This window comes from Lactuca sativa, chromosome 2 (assembly GCF_002870075.4).
Source record: "Lactuca sativa cultivar Salinas chromosome 2, Lsat_Salinas_v11, whole genome shotgun sequence".
NCBI classification, from domain to species: Eukaryota; Viridiplantae; Streptophyta; class Magnoliopsida; order Asterales; family Asteraceae; genus Lactuca; species Lactuca sativa.
Genome location: NC_056624.2, coordinates 210,592,742 through 210,612,335, shown reverse-complemented (window position 1 = coordinate 210,612,335; position 19,594 = coordinate 210,592,742). Strand labels below are relative to the sequence as shown.

At 30.9% G+C, this 19,594-nt stretch overlaps 1 protein-coding gene across 1 annotated transcript; it reads left to right on the top strand.

The window, feature by feature from the left end:
• The first annotated feature begins 4,580 nt into the window (after positions 1-4,580).
• On the top strand, positions 4,581-18,728 carry LOC111888271 (uncharacterized). The gene is made up of 2 exons (XM_052769053.1): positions 4,581-4,666; positions 17,846-18,728. The coding sequence occupies exons 1-2, from the start codon at positions 4,581-4,583 to the stop codon at positions 18,726-18,728; spliced, it is 969 nt and encodes a 322-aa protein (XP_052625013.1).
• The last annotated feature ends 866 nt before the right edge of the window (positions 18,729-19,594 follow it).

The window sequence follows — 19,594 nt, the reverse complement described above, 5'->3', positions numbered from 1 at the left end:
AACACAGCAAATTCACAATTTAATACAATATATTCACAACTTATTTACAAGTATAATCTCATATTTCAGTGTATGAAAAACTCATTTATATTTTAATACATACATAAGTTATCTCATACTTCATAAGCAAACATCAAAAGAAAAATATATACGTGAATCATAAAAAATGATAACTTATCTGAAATCAACTAAGATGATGAGTGAGAAATAGAAAATATCATTACTCTTCCACTATCGCCACCATTAACATTGCCAAGTACCAGTCTACCATACGTTGCCATCAACCATCGTCACCACAAAGCAAAAATGTCAACACCAACAACATCATTCCCTAAAAAATCAGAAAATGATTAAAAAAAACAAAATTTGTAGTTTAATTCATTATTTCAGATACTAATTCACAACTTAATTTAATATTTCAGACACTAATTCAAAACTTAATTCAATATTTCAGACACCAATTCACAAGTTAGTGCATAAAAAAAACACATTCATAACTTAACTTACATATTCACAATTTAATGCATAAAAACACATATTCACAGTTTATACACTATGTTCACAACTATTTTATAGGTATAAAATTCAAATCTTAATAAAAAAAAAATAGAATTCACAGTTTAATCAAGCATTTCAGGACTCTTATTCATAAGTTAATCAAATACCTTGTATGCTTTATAAAAATATGTTCAATTATCGATCTAAAAAAAATAAAAATAAAAAATAAATAACTTAAAACTTATAAAAAATAATATATTCTCATATTAAAATTAATTAAAAAAAGTCATGTATTCACAACATAAAACTTATACTTTTTTATTAATAATAATTAAAACTAACATTAACATAACTAAATAATTTATGAAACCTTAAAACATCACAATTTAATCACAAGAGCAATAATACAAAAAACAATCATACACAAATCATTCATATTTTAACTCAAAGTTAATTAAAAGTTCAAAATTTAATACAATTAATTCACAGTTTAAACGACAAATTCACAACTTAAGCTTAATGCAGTTATTCATACTTCTAAACACACAAGTTACAATTTAATACTCAAAATCCATAGCTTAATAAAATCAATTCACAGTTTAAACAGAAAGTATACTGCTTAATGCAGTCAATTTACAGTTTAAAACCCAAATATCACAACTTAATACACAAAATTTATAGCTTAATACAATAAATTCATAGTTTAATACACACATTATCCATTCACAACCATATTATCAACTTAAAACTCTTAGTACAGTCAATTCACAGTTTAGTACACAAAATTCACGGCTTAATGTAACAAATTCATAGTTTAATACACATAATATATATTCATAGTCATATTCTCAAATTAAAACTTTCATATACATAAAATTCACAACTTAATACAATAAAATCATAGTTTAATACACAAAAATATGCATTCACAACCATATTATCAACTTATAGCTCTTAATACATTCAATTTACAGTTTAATACATAAAATTCACACCTTAATACAATAAATTATAGTTTAATATAAAAAAATTCACAGCTTCATATAATCAATTTATTGTTTAAACAAGAAATTCACAACTTAATGTAGTCAATTCACAGTTTAAAACACAAAAATCATAGCTTAATAGATATCATCATATTTGTAACATCCGGATTCCCAGGTATATTATTTAATTATTTTGGAGTTTGTGGAGGAACTCAGCGAGTTGGATCCAAGACTCGCCGAGTATGGTCGCGGATGTTCATCCGGGTTCACGTCCGGACTCGGCGAGTCCACGCTGTTTAATGAAACCCTAATCCCCCGGGTTTGAAGCCTATTTAAGGACACTTATAGCCTCCCATTGCGGCTACCAATCCCTTGAGAGAACCCTAAGTGAGCCAAATCGTTGTAAGGAAGAAGAAGTCACTTTTGATCCTTGTACCTTTGGTTTAGCAAGAAGAAGGTGACCAAGAGCAAAGAGGAGGTGCGATTCTAGCAGTTCCAGAGTTCAGAGACTTTATTTTGAGGTAATAGTTTAAACCTCCTTCAGTTTTGGTGTTGATCATTAGAGATAGGGTTTTCTAACCCCTATGGAGAGTGATTATGTGGAGCAAATGGTCCCTCTTCGAGTTTGTGCCTTGGATCTGGACTCAAAGAGGTCCAGAGACCTTAACCCTTGGAGCTTTATGGATCAGTTTGGGGTTATTGGACTTAGGTTGCCATTTTTGGGACTAAATCTCCTTTTGATGCCTTGTTGTTGATATATAAGCATCAAGATTCGGACTTTACGTGACATTCATGCTTGGGGAGGCCAGGTCTATGGTTTAGGGACACAGATCTGACCTCAGGAGGTCAGTAGAGATTGTGCATGGCATGAACTCGCCGAGTTGTTCTTGAGACTCGGCGAGTAGAGTTAGGGTTTCACATAAATTACTCAGTGAGTAGACTTGCCGAGTTGGGGGATGACTCAGCGAGTCAGAAGGGGGTTAGAGGGCTGGAGTTCAAGGCGGTACTCGCCAAGTTGTTCTTGAGACTCGGCGAGTTGATTCGGGGTGGCCCCGCGATTCATGCCTGGTATGACTCGTCGAGCATAGGGAGGGACTCGGCGTGCCAAGCGGTACAAAGAGTTAGTGGACATGTGTGAACTCGCCGAGTCACCAGAGTGCACTCGGGGAGTAGGGTCAAAGTGTGACCGTTGACTTTTGTTGACTTTTAGGGTTTGGTCAACAATGGAGTCCTTGTGTCAAGAGGGGGGTAAAATAGTCTTTTACCCTTCTGAGGGTGCCAATGGATGGTTGAGTCTAGTCTCGAGAGTATATTTATGAGAGTATTTACTTTATGTGAACAGGCGGAGGCTAGGCAATATTTACCGAGACGCCTGAGGTGAGTCTTCTCACTATACTTTACCTAGAGTGGTAACAGGGTTATGTGTCAGTATATTTTATAGCTATGTGCCAGTATATTTGTATGCTATTTATGTATGATAATTGTTGTGATATGTGATATGCATGATTCAGAGTTTACAGAGCTTGGACTAGTAGGTCCATAGAGTAGGACCTTTTGGTCCACAGAGTTAGAGCCAGAGGGCCCACAGAGAGTTAGGACTAGAGGGTCCCACTGAGACACATTGACCAGATGGTCAAACAGAGTTATAGCCTCGAATGGCTGAAATGTGTTAGATTGGTATTTTGGGGAACTCACTAAGCTTATGCTTACAGTGTTACGTGTTATGTGTTTCAGGTACCAGTGATGACCGCGAGAAGGCGTCGGCTTGATTCGTACACACACATGGGATTTTATGTATTTCGATCTTGGGGGATGTTTTGTGAAACAAAGATATGATACTATGACATTTTATTAATGAATATGTTTGGAAAATGTGTTTGAAAATGCGAAAAATTGTTTTAATTTTTACGGTGTTCCAATATTTTAACACAAAATCCATACAAGTTTCACAACTTAATTTAGTCGATTCACAACTTAATATTGTTTATGCACAACTTAATACTGTCCATTCAAAGTCTAATCACAAAATTCATTATAGTTGAAGTTTAAGATCCAACAGATATCCACATAAGAGATGTGAGAAAAATAATGTATTCACAGCTTAAAACTTCAAGACCTCCACATTAAAACTTGACAAATTAGGAGTAAACTAACATATTTGATATATATTTAAAGCACACCAATGAAGATATGAAGTAAACCAACACATCAGAGAAAAACCGAGGAAGAATTTACTCAAAATAACAACAAAAAACTTTTTTTCACAAGCTATGGAAGAACAAAAATGAGTGAAAATACTAAAAATATGTGAACAAAAGTAATAAAATGAGTGTATATGTGATATCCTTCATATCTGGAACAAAAAAGCACATGAAGCTTGTCAATCTCGCAAGGAAACACCAATGACAGATAGAAACCACAAAACTAACACTTGAGAAAAGAGATTATAGTTGTTAAAACTCAGATTCAATTAGATCTAACCAGATCTGAACATATCTAGATTAGGAACACTATCAGAAACAAGAGAAAACCATCAGACTCTCATATCTAACCAGATATGAGCAAAAAGCGCCAAGGAAAGTCAACAAATTCACGAATTTGTCAACATACCACCGGACACGAAAAACAGTGGTTGTTGTTTGCCAGAGATCGCATAGATCTAGATCTACAGATAAAAATAACAAACAAATTTCGCAGATCTAAGACATGAAGAAGACAAACCAGATCTGAAGAAATCAGATCTAAAATCATGAGCACGATGCACAAAAAAATGAACTGTTCTGAGATGTTCAGGTGGTGGTCTGACATCGGAGGTGCTAACGGTGGTTTAACGCAGACGATAGTTGTTGCTCTCCAAATCTGATACATTTTTTCCATTTAGAGAGAGGAGTGGAACCGAAGGAGGTCGGTCTTGTTGGTGGTTGTTTGGCTTCTTCAGCGGTAACAGTTCATCGGGGTAGTGGTGGAGGAGAAGAAGTGATAGTAGATCTAAATCTAAGTGTGGTGGTTCCAGATCTGAAGTTCCGGCAACATATGTAGGTGTTTTCGTAGGTAATCAAAGGTTGTGACAAATGAAGAGAAGTAACGGTTGTGGAGATGCCGTCGGCGATGGTGGCGGCAGTGGGGCTGCCTCCGGCGGTGGTGTTGTCGCGCGGCAATGGTGGTGGTGGTGTTCTTCAGAGGTTATTGAAGAAGATGAGAGAATTACGTTTTCTCTTAAACAACTATAAAAGTAATTCATCAGATATGATTTTAAGAATAAGTTTTTTAAAAGACTATTATAACCTTGTTGTGTTTTGTTATTTATCAAACTTTAAAAAATAAACAAAATAGCTAAAAATAGGAGGTTCTTAGGTTCTTAACCTTTAGTGGTTCTCATTTGAACATTTATATATATATATATATATATATATATATATATATATATATGTATATATATATATATATATATATATATATATATATATATATATGGGTAAAGTGAATATACCTAACAACCTTATATAAGCTTAGGTACCTAACCACATTATACTACATTGTTTTGCATTATATTTCCATTGCAATCATCTAAGGTTCTTAAACTTCAACTCTTAACTTGATTTACTTCAAAGATTTTCAGACATTCACCATTATATTCCTCCTACACCATTTGATTTGTAAACAACTATAAAAGTAATTCATCAGATATGAATAATAATTAAGATTTAACCATAATATATAGTATTAAACTATGTGTTATATATTTTTTTTAATTTAAAAAAAGTTGATAGGTGAGGATGACACCTCAAGTTACCCATAGATCAAAAAATTGATAAAAATAACAAAAGTTTATGTAACATTTATATGACACCAAAATTTAGCATGCAAAGATAACACCATAATCTTTAGCCTAAGTAAATGATGTAGATCATTGAAAAATATTTTTCTGAAAGTGAAAGTAAAAATAAATTTAATAGAGTTTTTATTGGATTTGAACATATAAAGGTAGGAATTAAAGGACGATGATAAAAAAAACTACCAAGGGTGGTTTTTATTACCTTTTTTCTGTAATTATATATATATTTTTTGTTTTTTCTTGTTAGCTATATTTCATAGGTGTAATATATATATATATATATATATATATATATATATATATATATATATATATATATATATATATATATATATATATATAAATAAGGGTAGGAATTAAAGGGTTATTTAATCATAAAAACGCATAAAAAAATACTCAGAGATTATAAAACTTTTTTTTTTATTTTTTTACAAAAAAAATCGCAGGTTTTTTAATAAATTCACTGAAACAAAAAAATCAATTTTTTTGAAAAAAATTATTTTATTAAAATTTCAAAAAAAAATCAACAAATTTATTTAAAAACATGCGATTTTTTCATTAAAAAATTCAAAAAAAAAAAAAGTTTTGTGATCTCTAAGTATTTTTATGCATTTTTAGGGTTTTTTGTTTTCCATAAAACCTAAACATATATATATATATATATATATATATATATATATATATATATATATATATATATATATATATATATATATATGTTTATAATCTGTAGGAATCATGGTTACAAAATTAATTAAAATTTCATAGTAAAAACTCAAAATTATTAATCAATCTTTTTTTAAATAAATTATTAATTAAAAGATATTTTTTAGTTATAAAATTATAATCGTTGATTTAAATAAATATGTGAAATTATATCAACTTATAATATGTATTAAGTTTATTTTAATTTTTATTTATTGTTATTAATTTAATGTAATTAGAGTAGAAAATTTAAAATTTAAAATTCAAAATTCAAAATCAATTAAGATGATTAATAAGTTGACACATTACAAAAAGAGAATAAACATATTTTTTTATTAGAATAAGAATCTACATATATATAAGTAGATCAAGTAGGATCAAGTAGGAACTCAAAAAATGGTAGGAACCGTGAGCATAATCTTTGGTCTTAAGATTGAAAAAATAAATGGTTCGGATTTGATTTTATTTACCGTCAAAATCTCGCGAGATAATATGGCATTTTCATAATAAATTGCGAGATTTTGATAATTTTCGGAGAAGATTAGTTGTTTTGAAGGTACAATTGACAAAAGCAAAACTATTAAGTGAAAAATGAAAAAGATCAAAATTCAGCCATGTAGTCTCTCCAGGAGTTGACATGTGCACCAACCTCAGTATGACAAATGTCAAATCCTTATTGGCTGGTGGGTTTTTCCACCCGTTTACTTTTTCAGTCATAACCTTTTTTTATGAAAAAAATCTGAAAAATCCAAAGTTTTTTTAATGTAATTTTCTACAAAATGAGCATAATCATGAAACTTTTAAAAATATATATTTTTTTTTTATTTTTTATAGTTATAAAAAATCTCAGAAAAAAAATTCTCTAAAAATTATAAAAATTTAAAGAATACTTCTACTCACTATTTTAATGACTTTGTAAAAAGAATTATTAAAAAATAAGGTGTTTTAGATACAAAACTTGATTTTAAAACATTAAAAGTTTTTTAAAAAAATGTTGAACATAATATAATTCAAATAGAGATGATTCAAAAATATTATTATTCAATATGTTTATGATCTTTAACTTGTTATGCTCTAAAAATATTTTGATTCAAATATTTAATGATCCTTAATTATTATATGTTGATGATTCAAAGTTAAACGATTCAAAAATTATAATGATCCAAACGTTGCATTGAACAAAAATTTTATTTAATTTAATATATTATGATTCAAATTAAAATGATTCAGATTAATATGATTCAGATTAATATAATCCAAAAATGTATGATGCATAATATCGTTACGATTCAAAATACTATAATTCAAAATTTTATAATCCAAAAATAATATGTTTCAAAAGAAGTATGAATGGAAAATATTATGATCCTTAATATTATTCTTATTTAAAATTTTATAATTGTTAAGCATTAAAAACTTAAACCGATATTTAGTTTAAAAAATAAAAAAATAATAAAATAATAATAATAACCCCCCCCCCCCCCCCCCCCTACTGATTTTAAATATGTAAAAGATATTTAAAAAAAAAAAAGAATAAAAATAATAATTTAAAGAAAAATAAAAAAAAATTAAAAAAAAAACAAAAGAAATATTAAAAAAATATATAAAAACATTAAAACAAAGAATATACCCATTTAAGAAAAAAATTGAATTTTTTAACGGAAAAGAAAAAAAATATATTAATAAAAAAGAAAAAAAACAACATAAATGAAAAAAATACCAAAATAAATGAAAAGGAATAGGAAAACTCATTTAAATAATGTTTCATGGACGTTCGGCGTGCATTATGTTCCATGCACGTACGTCGCGTACGAACGCGTTACAACCAAATAAATGGGTTTGACGTTTGTGCTTTAGACGAAATGATTAGTAAAGAATAGTCATCGCGGTTCCTTCTAATTTTTGGGTTCCTACCAGATCTGGACCTTATATATATATATATAAAGAGAGAGAGAGAAAGAAGTAGGTCATACGAAAACATAAATATCTTGCGAAAACATGAAAACATATTTTATCTTATAAAAATCAAACACATGTACTTAAAAAAAATTATTAGCAATAAATTAAAGATAGTAACTTTACATTACATGGTGATATAATAATATAGATTTATAAACAGTTTTAATAATTATTTTTTTTCACGTCCTTATTCATTTTTAAATTCATGTTTTCATAATAAAAATGTTAAAAATCATACTTTGTTAAAATGAAACAATTTCTCATCTATCATTGATTATCATCATGTATTTCAAAGTTTGGATGAATTATTTTCCAAAATAAAATGTTGAGGTGACACAATATCATAGGTTTTTCTTGTTTTCTTGTTTTCGCAAATTATTTGAATTTTCGCATAACCCTCCTATATATATATATATATATATATATATATATATATATATATATATATATATATATATATATATATATATATATATATATATATATATATATATATATATAAAGAGAGAGAGAGAGAGAGGGGGGTGTTAGTTTGAGATAATGTTAATTTTGTGAGACATGAGGACAAGATTCTAATAACTCATCTTGGAAATCAAGAAAATTTTAAAAAAATGAAAAATGAAAAATAATAGAACAAATCTAAAAATTCTTTTTTTAAATATTTATCTCGTTATTTAACTTATCCAATAAAAAATTAAAAAAATAAAAAAATAAAAAAGTTAAATAAAAAAATCACTATTTTTTTTCGAAATATAAATTAAATATTCTAATAAAATATTACACTATAAACAATCAAATCGAATTTTTAGAATATTAGAATATTTTAATATTCAACTAAAATTGATGGATATATTAAAATATTCTAATATTTTATTTGAATTTTTAGCTTTGTTAGAATATTTTAGTATTCTATTAGAATTTTTTGAATTCTTATAGTATAATATCCTAGTAGAATATTCTAATATTTTAAAAATTCGATTTGAATATTTACAATATAATATTCTACTAGAATATTTCATTTATTTTTTGAAAAAAAAAAAAAAACAGTAATTTTTTTATTTAATTTTTTTGGATAAAATAAATAACAAAAATAATATTCAAAAAATCGAGAATTTACATTTATTTTTCATTTTAAAAATATTTTTTTTTATCTTCAAAATAAATTGCTAGGATTACGTCTCATTTCTCACAAAATGTGATTGTCTCATATAGGGATGAGCAAAGGAACCGACCATACTAGAACCGGCCCAAACCAGATCGGGCCCGGGAACCGAAGTCGGCCGAAATTAAGAACCGAACCGGATCGCCGTTTCTATAGGTTCCCGGTTCCAACCGGTTCTTGTCGTTTCTTCAATGTTGGAACCTGTCCTCAAAAATAGCAACATACGATTCCAGTTTTTTCGGTTCCAAAAATCCACAAGGTATCGTCCTTGTCCCGGCCCGATCGGTTCTATCCGGTTCCGGCCAGTTCCCTGGTCCAAATGCTCATCCATAGTCTCACATGAATCTAACCATCTTTCTCTCTCTCTCTCTCTCTCTCTCTCGTTATATATATATATATATATATATATATATATATCCTAATCCTAATAAATATAGAACTTTTTACCACATGTCCCATTCTGCTTCATTTGGATACATGACATGCTAAATTTAAGGATATTTAAAAGGGTTCAAAATTTGAATGAATCCGGGATTTGAGGGAACCATATCAAATTGCTGAGAAATATAAGGAGATTTGATGAGAAATATTTGAATTCAAAACGTGGTTAAAAATTAATATTATTTTATTAATGGTTACTTGTACTATCAACTTCATCATTTGGACATCTTAAAAAAATATTATTATTATAATCAATCTGTTTTTAGAAATAGTTAGATTTCTTTTATAAAAAAGATAGAGAATGATAAGAGGGAGAGCTTCCAAAAGTAATTTAGGGTTCTTGTGGTGAAGTCGTTTTTGGAAGGAAAGACGTTAGAAAGCGGTGTCATAGAACCGGTGGTTGGGGATAGTGGAAGACGGGAGATGAAGTCATTTTCTGTTCCTGGACGGTGGGCTTTATAGCAGAGGAGGAAACAAAGATGTATATGAGAGATATTTGAATCAACATGCTAAATTTAAGGATATTTAAAAGGGTTCAAAATTTGAATGAATCCGGGATTTAAGGGAATCTTATCAAATTGCTGAGAAATATAAGGAGATTTGATGAGAAATATTTGAATTCAAAACGTGGTTAAAATTTAATACTTTTATATATATATATATATATATATATATATATATATATATATATATATATATATATATATATATATATATATATATATATATATATATATATATATATATGCTTTAAAAGTTAACTTTACTACTTTAATTTTAGAAATTCATTTTACTACAAAAATAGATAATAACATATACATGCATTTTAGATATATTTATTAACATAAATAACATATCATATTTTCAAAATTTCTTTGAAGGAAATACACCAAATAAACTTTTTTAATATAAAACAAAGTGAAAAGCTTCACTTTATGCAACTTGGTTTACAAAGACGTAACTATATTCAAGAATCCCAAAACTTATTAATTATATAATTATATAATTTTATGTGTTTAGTTATTAATTATAAGTAATAAATATTAAGAACAAGAGTTATTTTAATATGATTAATATTATGTTAATATCGACCATTATTGTTGTTTCATTTTGATCACATTTACAATGATTAAACCAAAACAAAATAGTTTATATAGTTTTCAGGATAAGTATGTGGTTTAAAAAATTACAAAATAACATGGAAGGTGAGTAACTTTTTCATCTACTTTGTGTTATGAATTATGGGGTAAAAGTTATATTACGTCTCTGATTGCTTTAACAAATGTAAACAAACAAAAAGTAAAAATAAAAAAAAATTAAAAAACATCAATAACGTATTCGAACAAAACATCAAAATAATTAGAAATATTGATTCATACATAACATTAAAATAAAAATAAACTAACAAAATATCAAACAAAAAAACATTAAACAGTATATTCAAATAAAATATAAAATATAAATTTTCTAAATTATATATATATATATATATATATATATATATATATATATATATATATATATATATATATATATATATTGGACAATAATTCATTCAAACTTTAAAATACATTATGATAATCGATAATATATGAGAAATTGTTTCATATTAGCAAAGTATGATTTTTGACATTTTTATTATGAAAACGTGAATTTAAAAATGGTTAAGGATGTGAAAAAAAAAGTAATTGTTAAAAACGTTTTTAAATCTATATTATTATAATACGATCCAATGTAAACTTATTATCTTTAATTTAGTGCTAATAAATTTATTTTTTATAGTACATGTGTTTGATTTTTATAAGATAAATCTGTTTTCGTGTTTTCACAAGATATTTATGTTTTCGTATAAAATTACTTTTATGTTTTCGCAAGAACCTATATATATATATATATATATATATATATATATATATATATATATATATATATATAGAGAGAGAGAGAGAGAGAGAGTTAGATTATTTTGTTTTCACTATCTATTGTGCATGTATGATTGATTCTGGACCAATCATTTTAGTTATTTTAAGAAAGTAATTAATGCATATTAAATGCTGAAGATATAACAGATATTAATTACATCTTCAGCATTTTATATGCATTAATTACTTTCTTAAAATAACTAAAATAAATTGTCCAGAATTAATCATACATGCACACAATAGATAGTGAAAACATTTGAACCTAAGTCTATATATATATATATATATATATATATATATATATATATATATATATATATAGAGAGAGAGAGAGAGAGAGAGAGAAAGTTAGGTTCAAATGTTTTCACTATCTATTGTGTGTCCGTATGATTGATTCTGGACCAATCATTTTAGTTATTTTAAGAAAGTAATTAATGCATATTAAATGCTGAAGATGTAATTAATACCTATTATATCTTCAACATGTAATATGCATTAATTACTTTCTTAAAATAATTAAAATGATTGGTCCAGAATCAATCATACGAGCACACAATAAATAGTGAAAACAAAATAACCAAACCCTATATAACCCTATATATATATATATATATATATATATATATATATATATATATATATATATATATATATATATATATATATATATATATATATATATAATACATGTAATCCGTTGATCTATTTCAAATCACGATAAAAGATGCAACCCTTACAAATATTAATAAATTCAAGATACATGTAAAGGAAAAACAAAAAAGTTTTGTGCTCTTGTAAGTGGGATTTTATACTTGTAAAAGATAAGATCTTTCATAAATATGTAAGATCCAATATGTCATTTAGTTATAATTAAGGATACGACGTTATCATTAAAACCTATTATTTCTCATCTATAGCAAGCAATTTCCAAATAAGGCTATCCGAAGTGGTGTTTATTCCACGCGTGGGATGCTGAAGTGTATACTTTGGAAACGCGTGAACACCGCCCCCAAGGGGAGTGGGTTGTGTGTGGCGTGGTGGTGAAGACGACCAATCAGAAATAAAGAGCATCAGCAACGTCACTTTCATTCAAATTTTCCTGAATTGAAGTTACATATATAGTACCTGAAAATGTTTTTTTATAGCTCATTAAACCCTTATACTTATCATTAAATTAAAGTAAACCCTTATATATATATATATATATATATATATATATATATATATATATATATATATATATATATATTAATTATTGAAATATGATTTTATTATTCTATGTTTTTAAAATATATATTTATGTTATAAATTATGATTTTTAATTAATTTAATGCTAAAAAAATAAAAAAATAAAAAGAATATTGTGGAATGGTAACCATTTCCAATCTTTAGTGGGTTGGTGGTGGGTTGGGTGTGAAGCTGACGTGGCGCACATGTGGCAGCACTTTTCCGATGGGGTTGGTGTGACCACTCCCCATAGCCTAAGCATTATTCTCTACAAGTCATGCACTAGTCAATAAGAAGGAACGTAGCCAAGTTAACCCTTCGTCATCTGATCACTGAATCCACCACCGCAACCCAGTACTCTAATCAACCCCAACAACTGCTTTCCATCAATTTTCTCCTCCTCACCACTGTGACTCCTGCGTAGCTGCCTACTTCTTATGTCACTTAACTCCATCTTCATAGGAAACCTCCCGGATCCAAACATAAAAACCTGCCACCATGACTTGCTAGGACATGCCAATTTTGTCGTTCTCTGGAGTAACACGTCATTCTTTTTATTATCCTTTTTCTTTCTCTATAAGATAGGAAAGGAATTTAATCGTGAAGTGCTTAAAGAGGAATGACCATTGGAGAAGCTCGAGAAAGAATTAGAATTCCGGCCCATGATACTCCTCTTATTGTTCTTGGAATCTGTTTTGTTCTCATGATCTGTTTTCTTTTTGGGGTTTAAAGATTGGTTATTTTTTGAAGTATAAATCACTTTTCCACAGAATATGATATCATCAGGTGCATTAGAAGAAATCGAAGTAGGAGTCCTGTGCTTCCGGTAGTATAGGCCTCTACTACCATTCACACCTACTCATACTCGTCTCAGGTATTGTCCCACAGTTTTCCAAGTCACCACACAAGAAAATCATATAACAGCTTAACACATCAGATATCAAAACGAAGGTTTTTATTATTCCTTGAAACTATTACATAGGTGTTCAAGTTCACCCTAGAATATGCCTCTAACAGGCTACATCATACGATTCTATGGCTACCTCATAACTCGATCTTTGGATGTCAAGTTGTCACTCCTGAATCCTCGCATTGTCATCTGCTTCGTCAAGGATCATTTGAAATGCTCTCGCCTTTGGCTTTGGCGGCACATTTGGCTTTGTAGCCCCCTCTCTCTTTGGGCAATCTTGCTTGAAGTGTCCTTCCTCATTACATTCGTAACACACCCTTTTATTGAATTTACACTCGTTGGCATAATGACCATGCTTCCCACACTTGAAACAAGTTACTTCCTCACTGCATTTTCCAGAGTGTTTCTTTTTGCACTTCTCGCACCATCTTTCTTCACTCCCTCCTCCTCTAAACTTCCTGGTACTTGATTTGCTTCTCTCATCGGGCTTCGCAGACCCCTCAAACTTCCTCTTTTCGCCAACCTCGGTCTTGTTGGCGGCTCTTCCCTTGATCATCTCCTCAACCGACTTGGCAGCCCAGATAGCTGCCTCCAAAGTAGGTGCCTGACGCACTGGCACTGCATATTCCCATGGAAGTCCTTTTGCATACTTGTCAATTTTTGTCAGCTCATCCGGAACAAGACGTAAGGCGAACTCCATCTTCTCTATGAAGTTGTTGGTGTATTCATCAATAGACATGCTTCCTTTCTTTAAGGTAAGGAATTGGTTTTCTAGCTCGAGCAGATTTTGGGCTGAGCAGTACCTACGTTTGAAATGCACCAGAAATTCTACCCATGTTAGTTGCAGGGGCTCATTGGGGCTCAACGTCTTTCCCAAGGTATTCCACCATCGTACAACACCTCCTCGAAATTGACGCACTGCAAACGTGGTCTGTTGTTTCCCTTTGCAACCGCACGTCATGAAAGCTAATTCCATCTCCGAGATCCAATCCATGACCCCGATCGGATCCTCCTTTCCAGTGAAAGTCGATGGCTTGCAAGTCAGAAAATCCTTGTACTTGCATCCATTCCTCTCGACTTCGTCATCTTGGTTGTTTTGTCGAACTATTGGTGGGTTGACTTGACCAACAGTCCCACTGTAGTTTCCTTCCTCAGTCTGCCCTTCGTTCAACTTGGGCTGTTCGATCTGAATAGTCGCTTCCTCTCGATTTTGTTGGAGCAAACGTCTGGTTTCCTCCATTTGACGATCCAACATTGCTTGGATCATCGCTTGCACTCCTGCCATCGTTATTGGCTCAGCAACGGCTACCACAACCGGTATTTGCTCAATCGCTGGGGGTTGATCTCGGTTCCCATTTGCATTCACGTTTCTGCTACGGGTTCTTGCCATCTTGATCTATACGCCGAATAAGGTGAATCTAGACCTTTACTTAGGATTGGCGTTTAAATCATTCTTATCACTCCGAAACGTTTACATGCTAGTTCTAATACCGTAGTCGTACGTTTAGAATCCTTAACACATAAGGTTTCCAGATCCGGTCGGCAACAGACCATAGATCCGAACAATTAACAACATATCATGCACAAAGCATTTAGCACATACAAGCATTTTAGGCACAATTCCTAAAATAAGCTAGTGCTCACACCTCACAATCATCGCTTAGCATTCTAAGTTTAAGTCTAGAAATAAATCCATATTCCTAGTTCGCTTAAACTAATGCTCTGATACCAACTGTGACATCCCCATTTTCGCGGCCAAAAAAGACCGATGTTGTTTATGCTTTATAAAAATCAGAGTACTTCATTTTATAAAAATGTTGCGGAATTTGTTCCCAGAAAAACATGGTAAATACGTTATTAAAACATTTTCGAAGAAACGTATTTATTTCATTTTAAAACGTTTGGGATGTCATCGTTAATACAGAAACATAAGCATAAACAGAACTTACAATTATTTACACTAGTGATCTACATCTCTTTAAATCTCTCAGTGTAATGTCACTTCATATCAACACCTGTGATATAAATAAACTGAGTGGGTCAGGTTGGGAAACCTGGTGAGTACATAGGGTTTTCAACCCACAATAATATAATTATTATGTTTAAACAATCAAACAATCAACCCAATTACCCATCCCCATTATCTTCTTTATTCTTAAGGATCTACCCTAAGAATCAGCTATTTCTCATTCATTCATTCCTAAGGATCATCCTAAGGAAACAACATGAAGTCCATTGTTGCCAATGACACATTGGTCAAGCGCAGCTGCTAATATTGTCACTTAGGCTCAGCTGCCAGAATTAGGACATTTTCTATGAGGCGCTTCTGCCGGTATTGACCTTTAAACACTACTGTCATGGTCATAAGGCTCCCTATTAGGCGCAGCTGCCGATACTATCCTTGGAGCGCAGCTGCTAGGACGTTTACCGTAGATCTAAATCATCTACGGGTTGTGGCGCAGCTGCCAGTGCTCATCTATAGGGTACTAGGTCCACTGCTGCCAATGTATACCTATAGGGCACTAGGTCCGTACTACTAATGTTCCTCTATTTCAGCTTTTATCCATCATCATTCATCTACCCATGTTTTACCCAACATATCTTGTAGATATAAAATACTTTATACAGTTTACATCATTTAAAACATGTATAAAAATCTTTCACCAGCATAGACAGCAAGTATTTAGACAATATGCACACATAGCACGTAAATTTATAATAAAATACTTCATATCTATGTGTAAGATGAAAGTAACTATGCACTCACTTGAGAAGGTGGTGACTCGGTACTCGGACAGCGCTTCGTTTACTTTAAAATAATTTCCTTCGACGAAACCTAGTATTATTACCACTAGATTTTAGTCTAATATTTACCGTGACTAATTATTAGTCTTATTATTATTATTATATAAGCGTTTAAACAATACTTTCCAACCACTATGTACAGACAGGGGCCAGACATAAAACACCGGAGGGCAGGACCATTTTGGCATATATCACTTCTGAAATCCAACAACCCTATGCGGCCCTTTAAACCAGATTCCCCGTACCGCGAGTAGTTAAAAATATATTATAACGCCACTTATATAAGTCATAATAATAGCTCAAATATTTATTATAAATTTATAATAACAATACTAATTTTAAATATAAACTATATTAAAAATAGGGTAAGCATAACTTACTTACAAGGGGATTTTAGCTAGGAGTCGGGCTCTGCAGGGGCAGAACTTCGTCGTTGAATCTTTCTAAGAAAGATTCGTGCAGCGCTTCAGCGCTCACCTTACTATACTAAAACTACAGAAAGAGAAGTCGAATCACAAGGGACCGAAATGCTCGGGGGATAAGGAGAGAAAGACTCTTGAATCAAGAGAATGGTGCAAGAAATATGAGAGCCCAAGCCTCTTATTTATAGTAACTGAATTTACAAAAACTACCCTCCATAATTACTTAATGACCTTATAGTTATATAAACAACTAAACACCCCTTTATAATACTATTTTAAATAGATTTAATGATATTTGCACTAAACTAATGTCGAAAGAACTCAACATTAGTCTTATAATGACCGCATCGTCGATACCTTTCTAATGATATATACATATGTATATATATGTGTACGTATATATGATTTATACTTTATTTTAATACGTAAATATGCTATTATAATTTGTAACTCGTTCATACGAACTCCGTTTTTGACGTTATTTATATCCACGCGTTGGTATTTACGAGTACTACAACTTTCATTTAGATCTCGTCGGCTAAAAATCGACCGATCTAAAATTCAGATTTCGGGCTGTGCACTGCTATGCTAAATCTTAGAAAAAATCATAACTTCCTCATACGAAGTCAGATTTGGGCGTTCTTTTTATCGATGTTCTTAGTTTAACATATTCTACGACTTTCGTTTAGATCGCTAAGGCTAAATCTCGCTCTATCGTAAATTCACTATTTACGCTTCTCGGTATCGTGCCGGTTCCGTCGCGAAACTTCAACGGGTCATAACTTCTTCGTTATAACTCGGTTTTCGGCGTTCTTTATATGTACGAAAACCTTGTAACATACTCTACAACTTGATTAAGATTATTTATTCTAAATAATCTTTTGTCGAAAAGTCGTTTTCGACCCCTATTGCCTCTAATTTGACTAGCCCAGATTTGCGGGTGTTACACTACTCTTAGGTATTTTGGATACAGTATAGCATTTGATGCATCTGAAGAATACTTGAAAGTATCCGAGAGGACCGCAGTTGAATGTCTAGATTGGTTTTATGCATGTGTTTATGAGGTTTTTCACGAAGAATATTTGCGTAAACCTACTCAACGTGATATTGAGAGATTATATCCGGCTCATGAAGAGAGGCATGGATTTCCTGGTATGCTTGGCAGTCTTGTTTGTACGCATGTGGCTTGGGAAAAATGTCTAACTGCATGGAGTGGTCAGTTCACTCGAGGAGATATAGGTGAACCAACTATCATCCTAGAAGCTGTTGCATCTCAAGATTTGTGGATATATCATGCCTTTTTTGGAGTAGCAGGGTCTAACAACGGCCTTAATGTTCTTGGCCAGTCTCCACTTTTCAACGATATTTGGACCGGCAAAGCACCTGATATGACGTTCACAGTAAACGGGCACGCGTACAAATACGGTTACTATCTTGGTGATGGGATATACCCGGATTATTCTGCATTGATGAAGGCATACTCGGTTCCTCGAAGTGAAAAAGCAAAATTTTTTACAAGAAAACAGGAATCGGCGAGAAAGGATATCGAAAGGGCATTTGGAGTCTTTAAGCAAACATGGCATGTAGTGAAATATGCTACACGACTCTGGGATAAAGAAAGAATTAAACGAATGGTCCTAGCATGTATTATAATGCATAATATGATTATTGAAGATGAAGGTCGAGCGATTTGCACGTATGATCCGAACGACGTTGTCGTTCCAATTGAGGAGTTCGTACCCGGAACGAATGTTTTTTTAGAGCGGGTTGTTGAAATTCATAACTGTGAAACGTGTTTCAATCTTCGAGAAGATGTCGCGGAACATTTGTACCAACATAGCATGAACGACAATTAGGATTTTTATATGTATGTTTGTTCGTTTTCTTATTAATGTAATGTTTTTTTTTCTAGATTAACTAAGTAATGTAGTTTAAAGTTGTTATTTTATTTTTATAATTAATGAAAAAATAGTTTTAAAAAAATGAATGCTTTTTAATTATAAAAAATGTAATTTTATTGTAATTTTTGAATTAAAAAAAGTAATTTTATTGTATTTTTGAATTAAAAAAAATAAAAATAATGATGTGGAGTGGTGTGTTAGTGATAGTGGAATGTGGTGCTGATGTGGCACCCACCACATATGTGGTATGTAGTGGGTATAACGGATGGTCTTACTGAATAATAAAGAATAAATTACACGAATTGTTATTCACACCGGTGCTAACAGCACGTTTAGTTTTATTTTTAAAAATTAAATCGGATCATTTTTTGTTTGATTTAATTTTCCATGCTTCATCCCTAAAACAATTTTGTTGCGAACTTAGTCTGTGCCAGATTTGAAATTATCATAATACCCTTATGTTTTTCTTTTTCAATTAATTTGATTTTTTTATTATAATTTTCAATTAATAAATAATAATAAAGCTCTCAGCCCTTCATTTTCCCCAACCCATCAACCACTTCTTCACTGTTAATGATCAGGGAGAGGAACCCATAAGCACACACACATACAGACTCGATAAGATGGAAAACATAGATCATTAACTCATTGGCCAATCACCGCTCACCATCATCGTCTCCACCCACTGGTGGTTGTGGTTTTGGTTGGGTTTTCTGGGAGATGATCGGTGGTGGGTTAACAGAGCTCGGAAAATAGACTAAGAGAATGAGGAACTCTAGAGGTACCCTAACTCATCCCTTCATCTTTCACCACTTTCATCT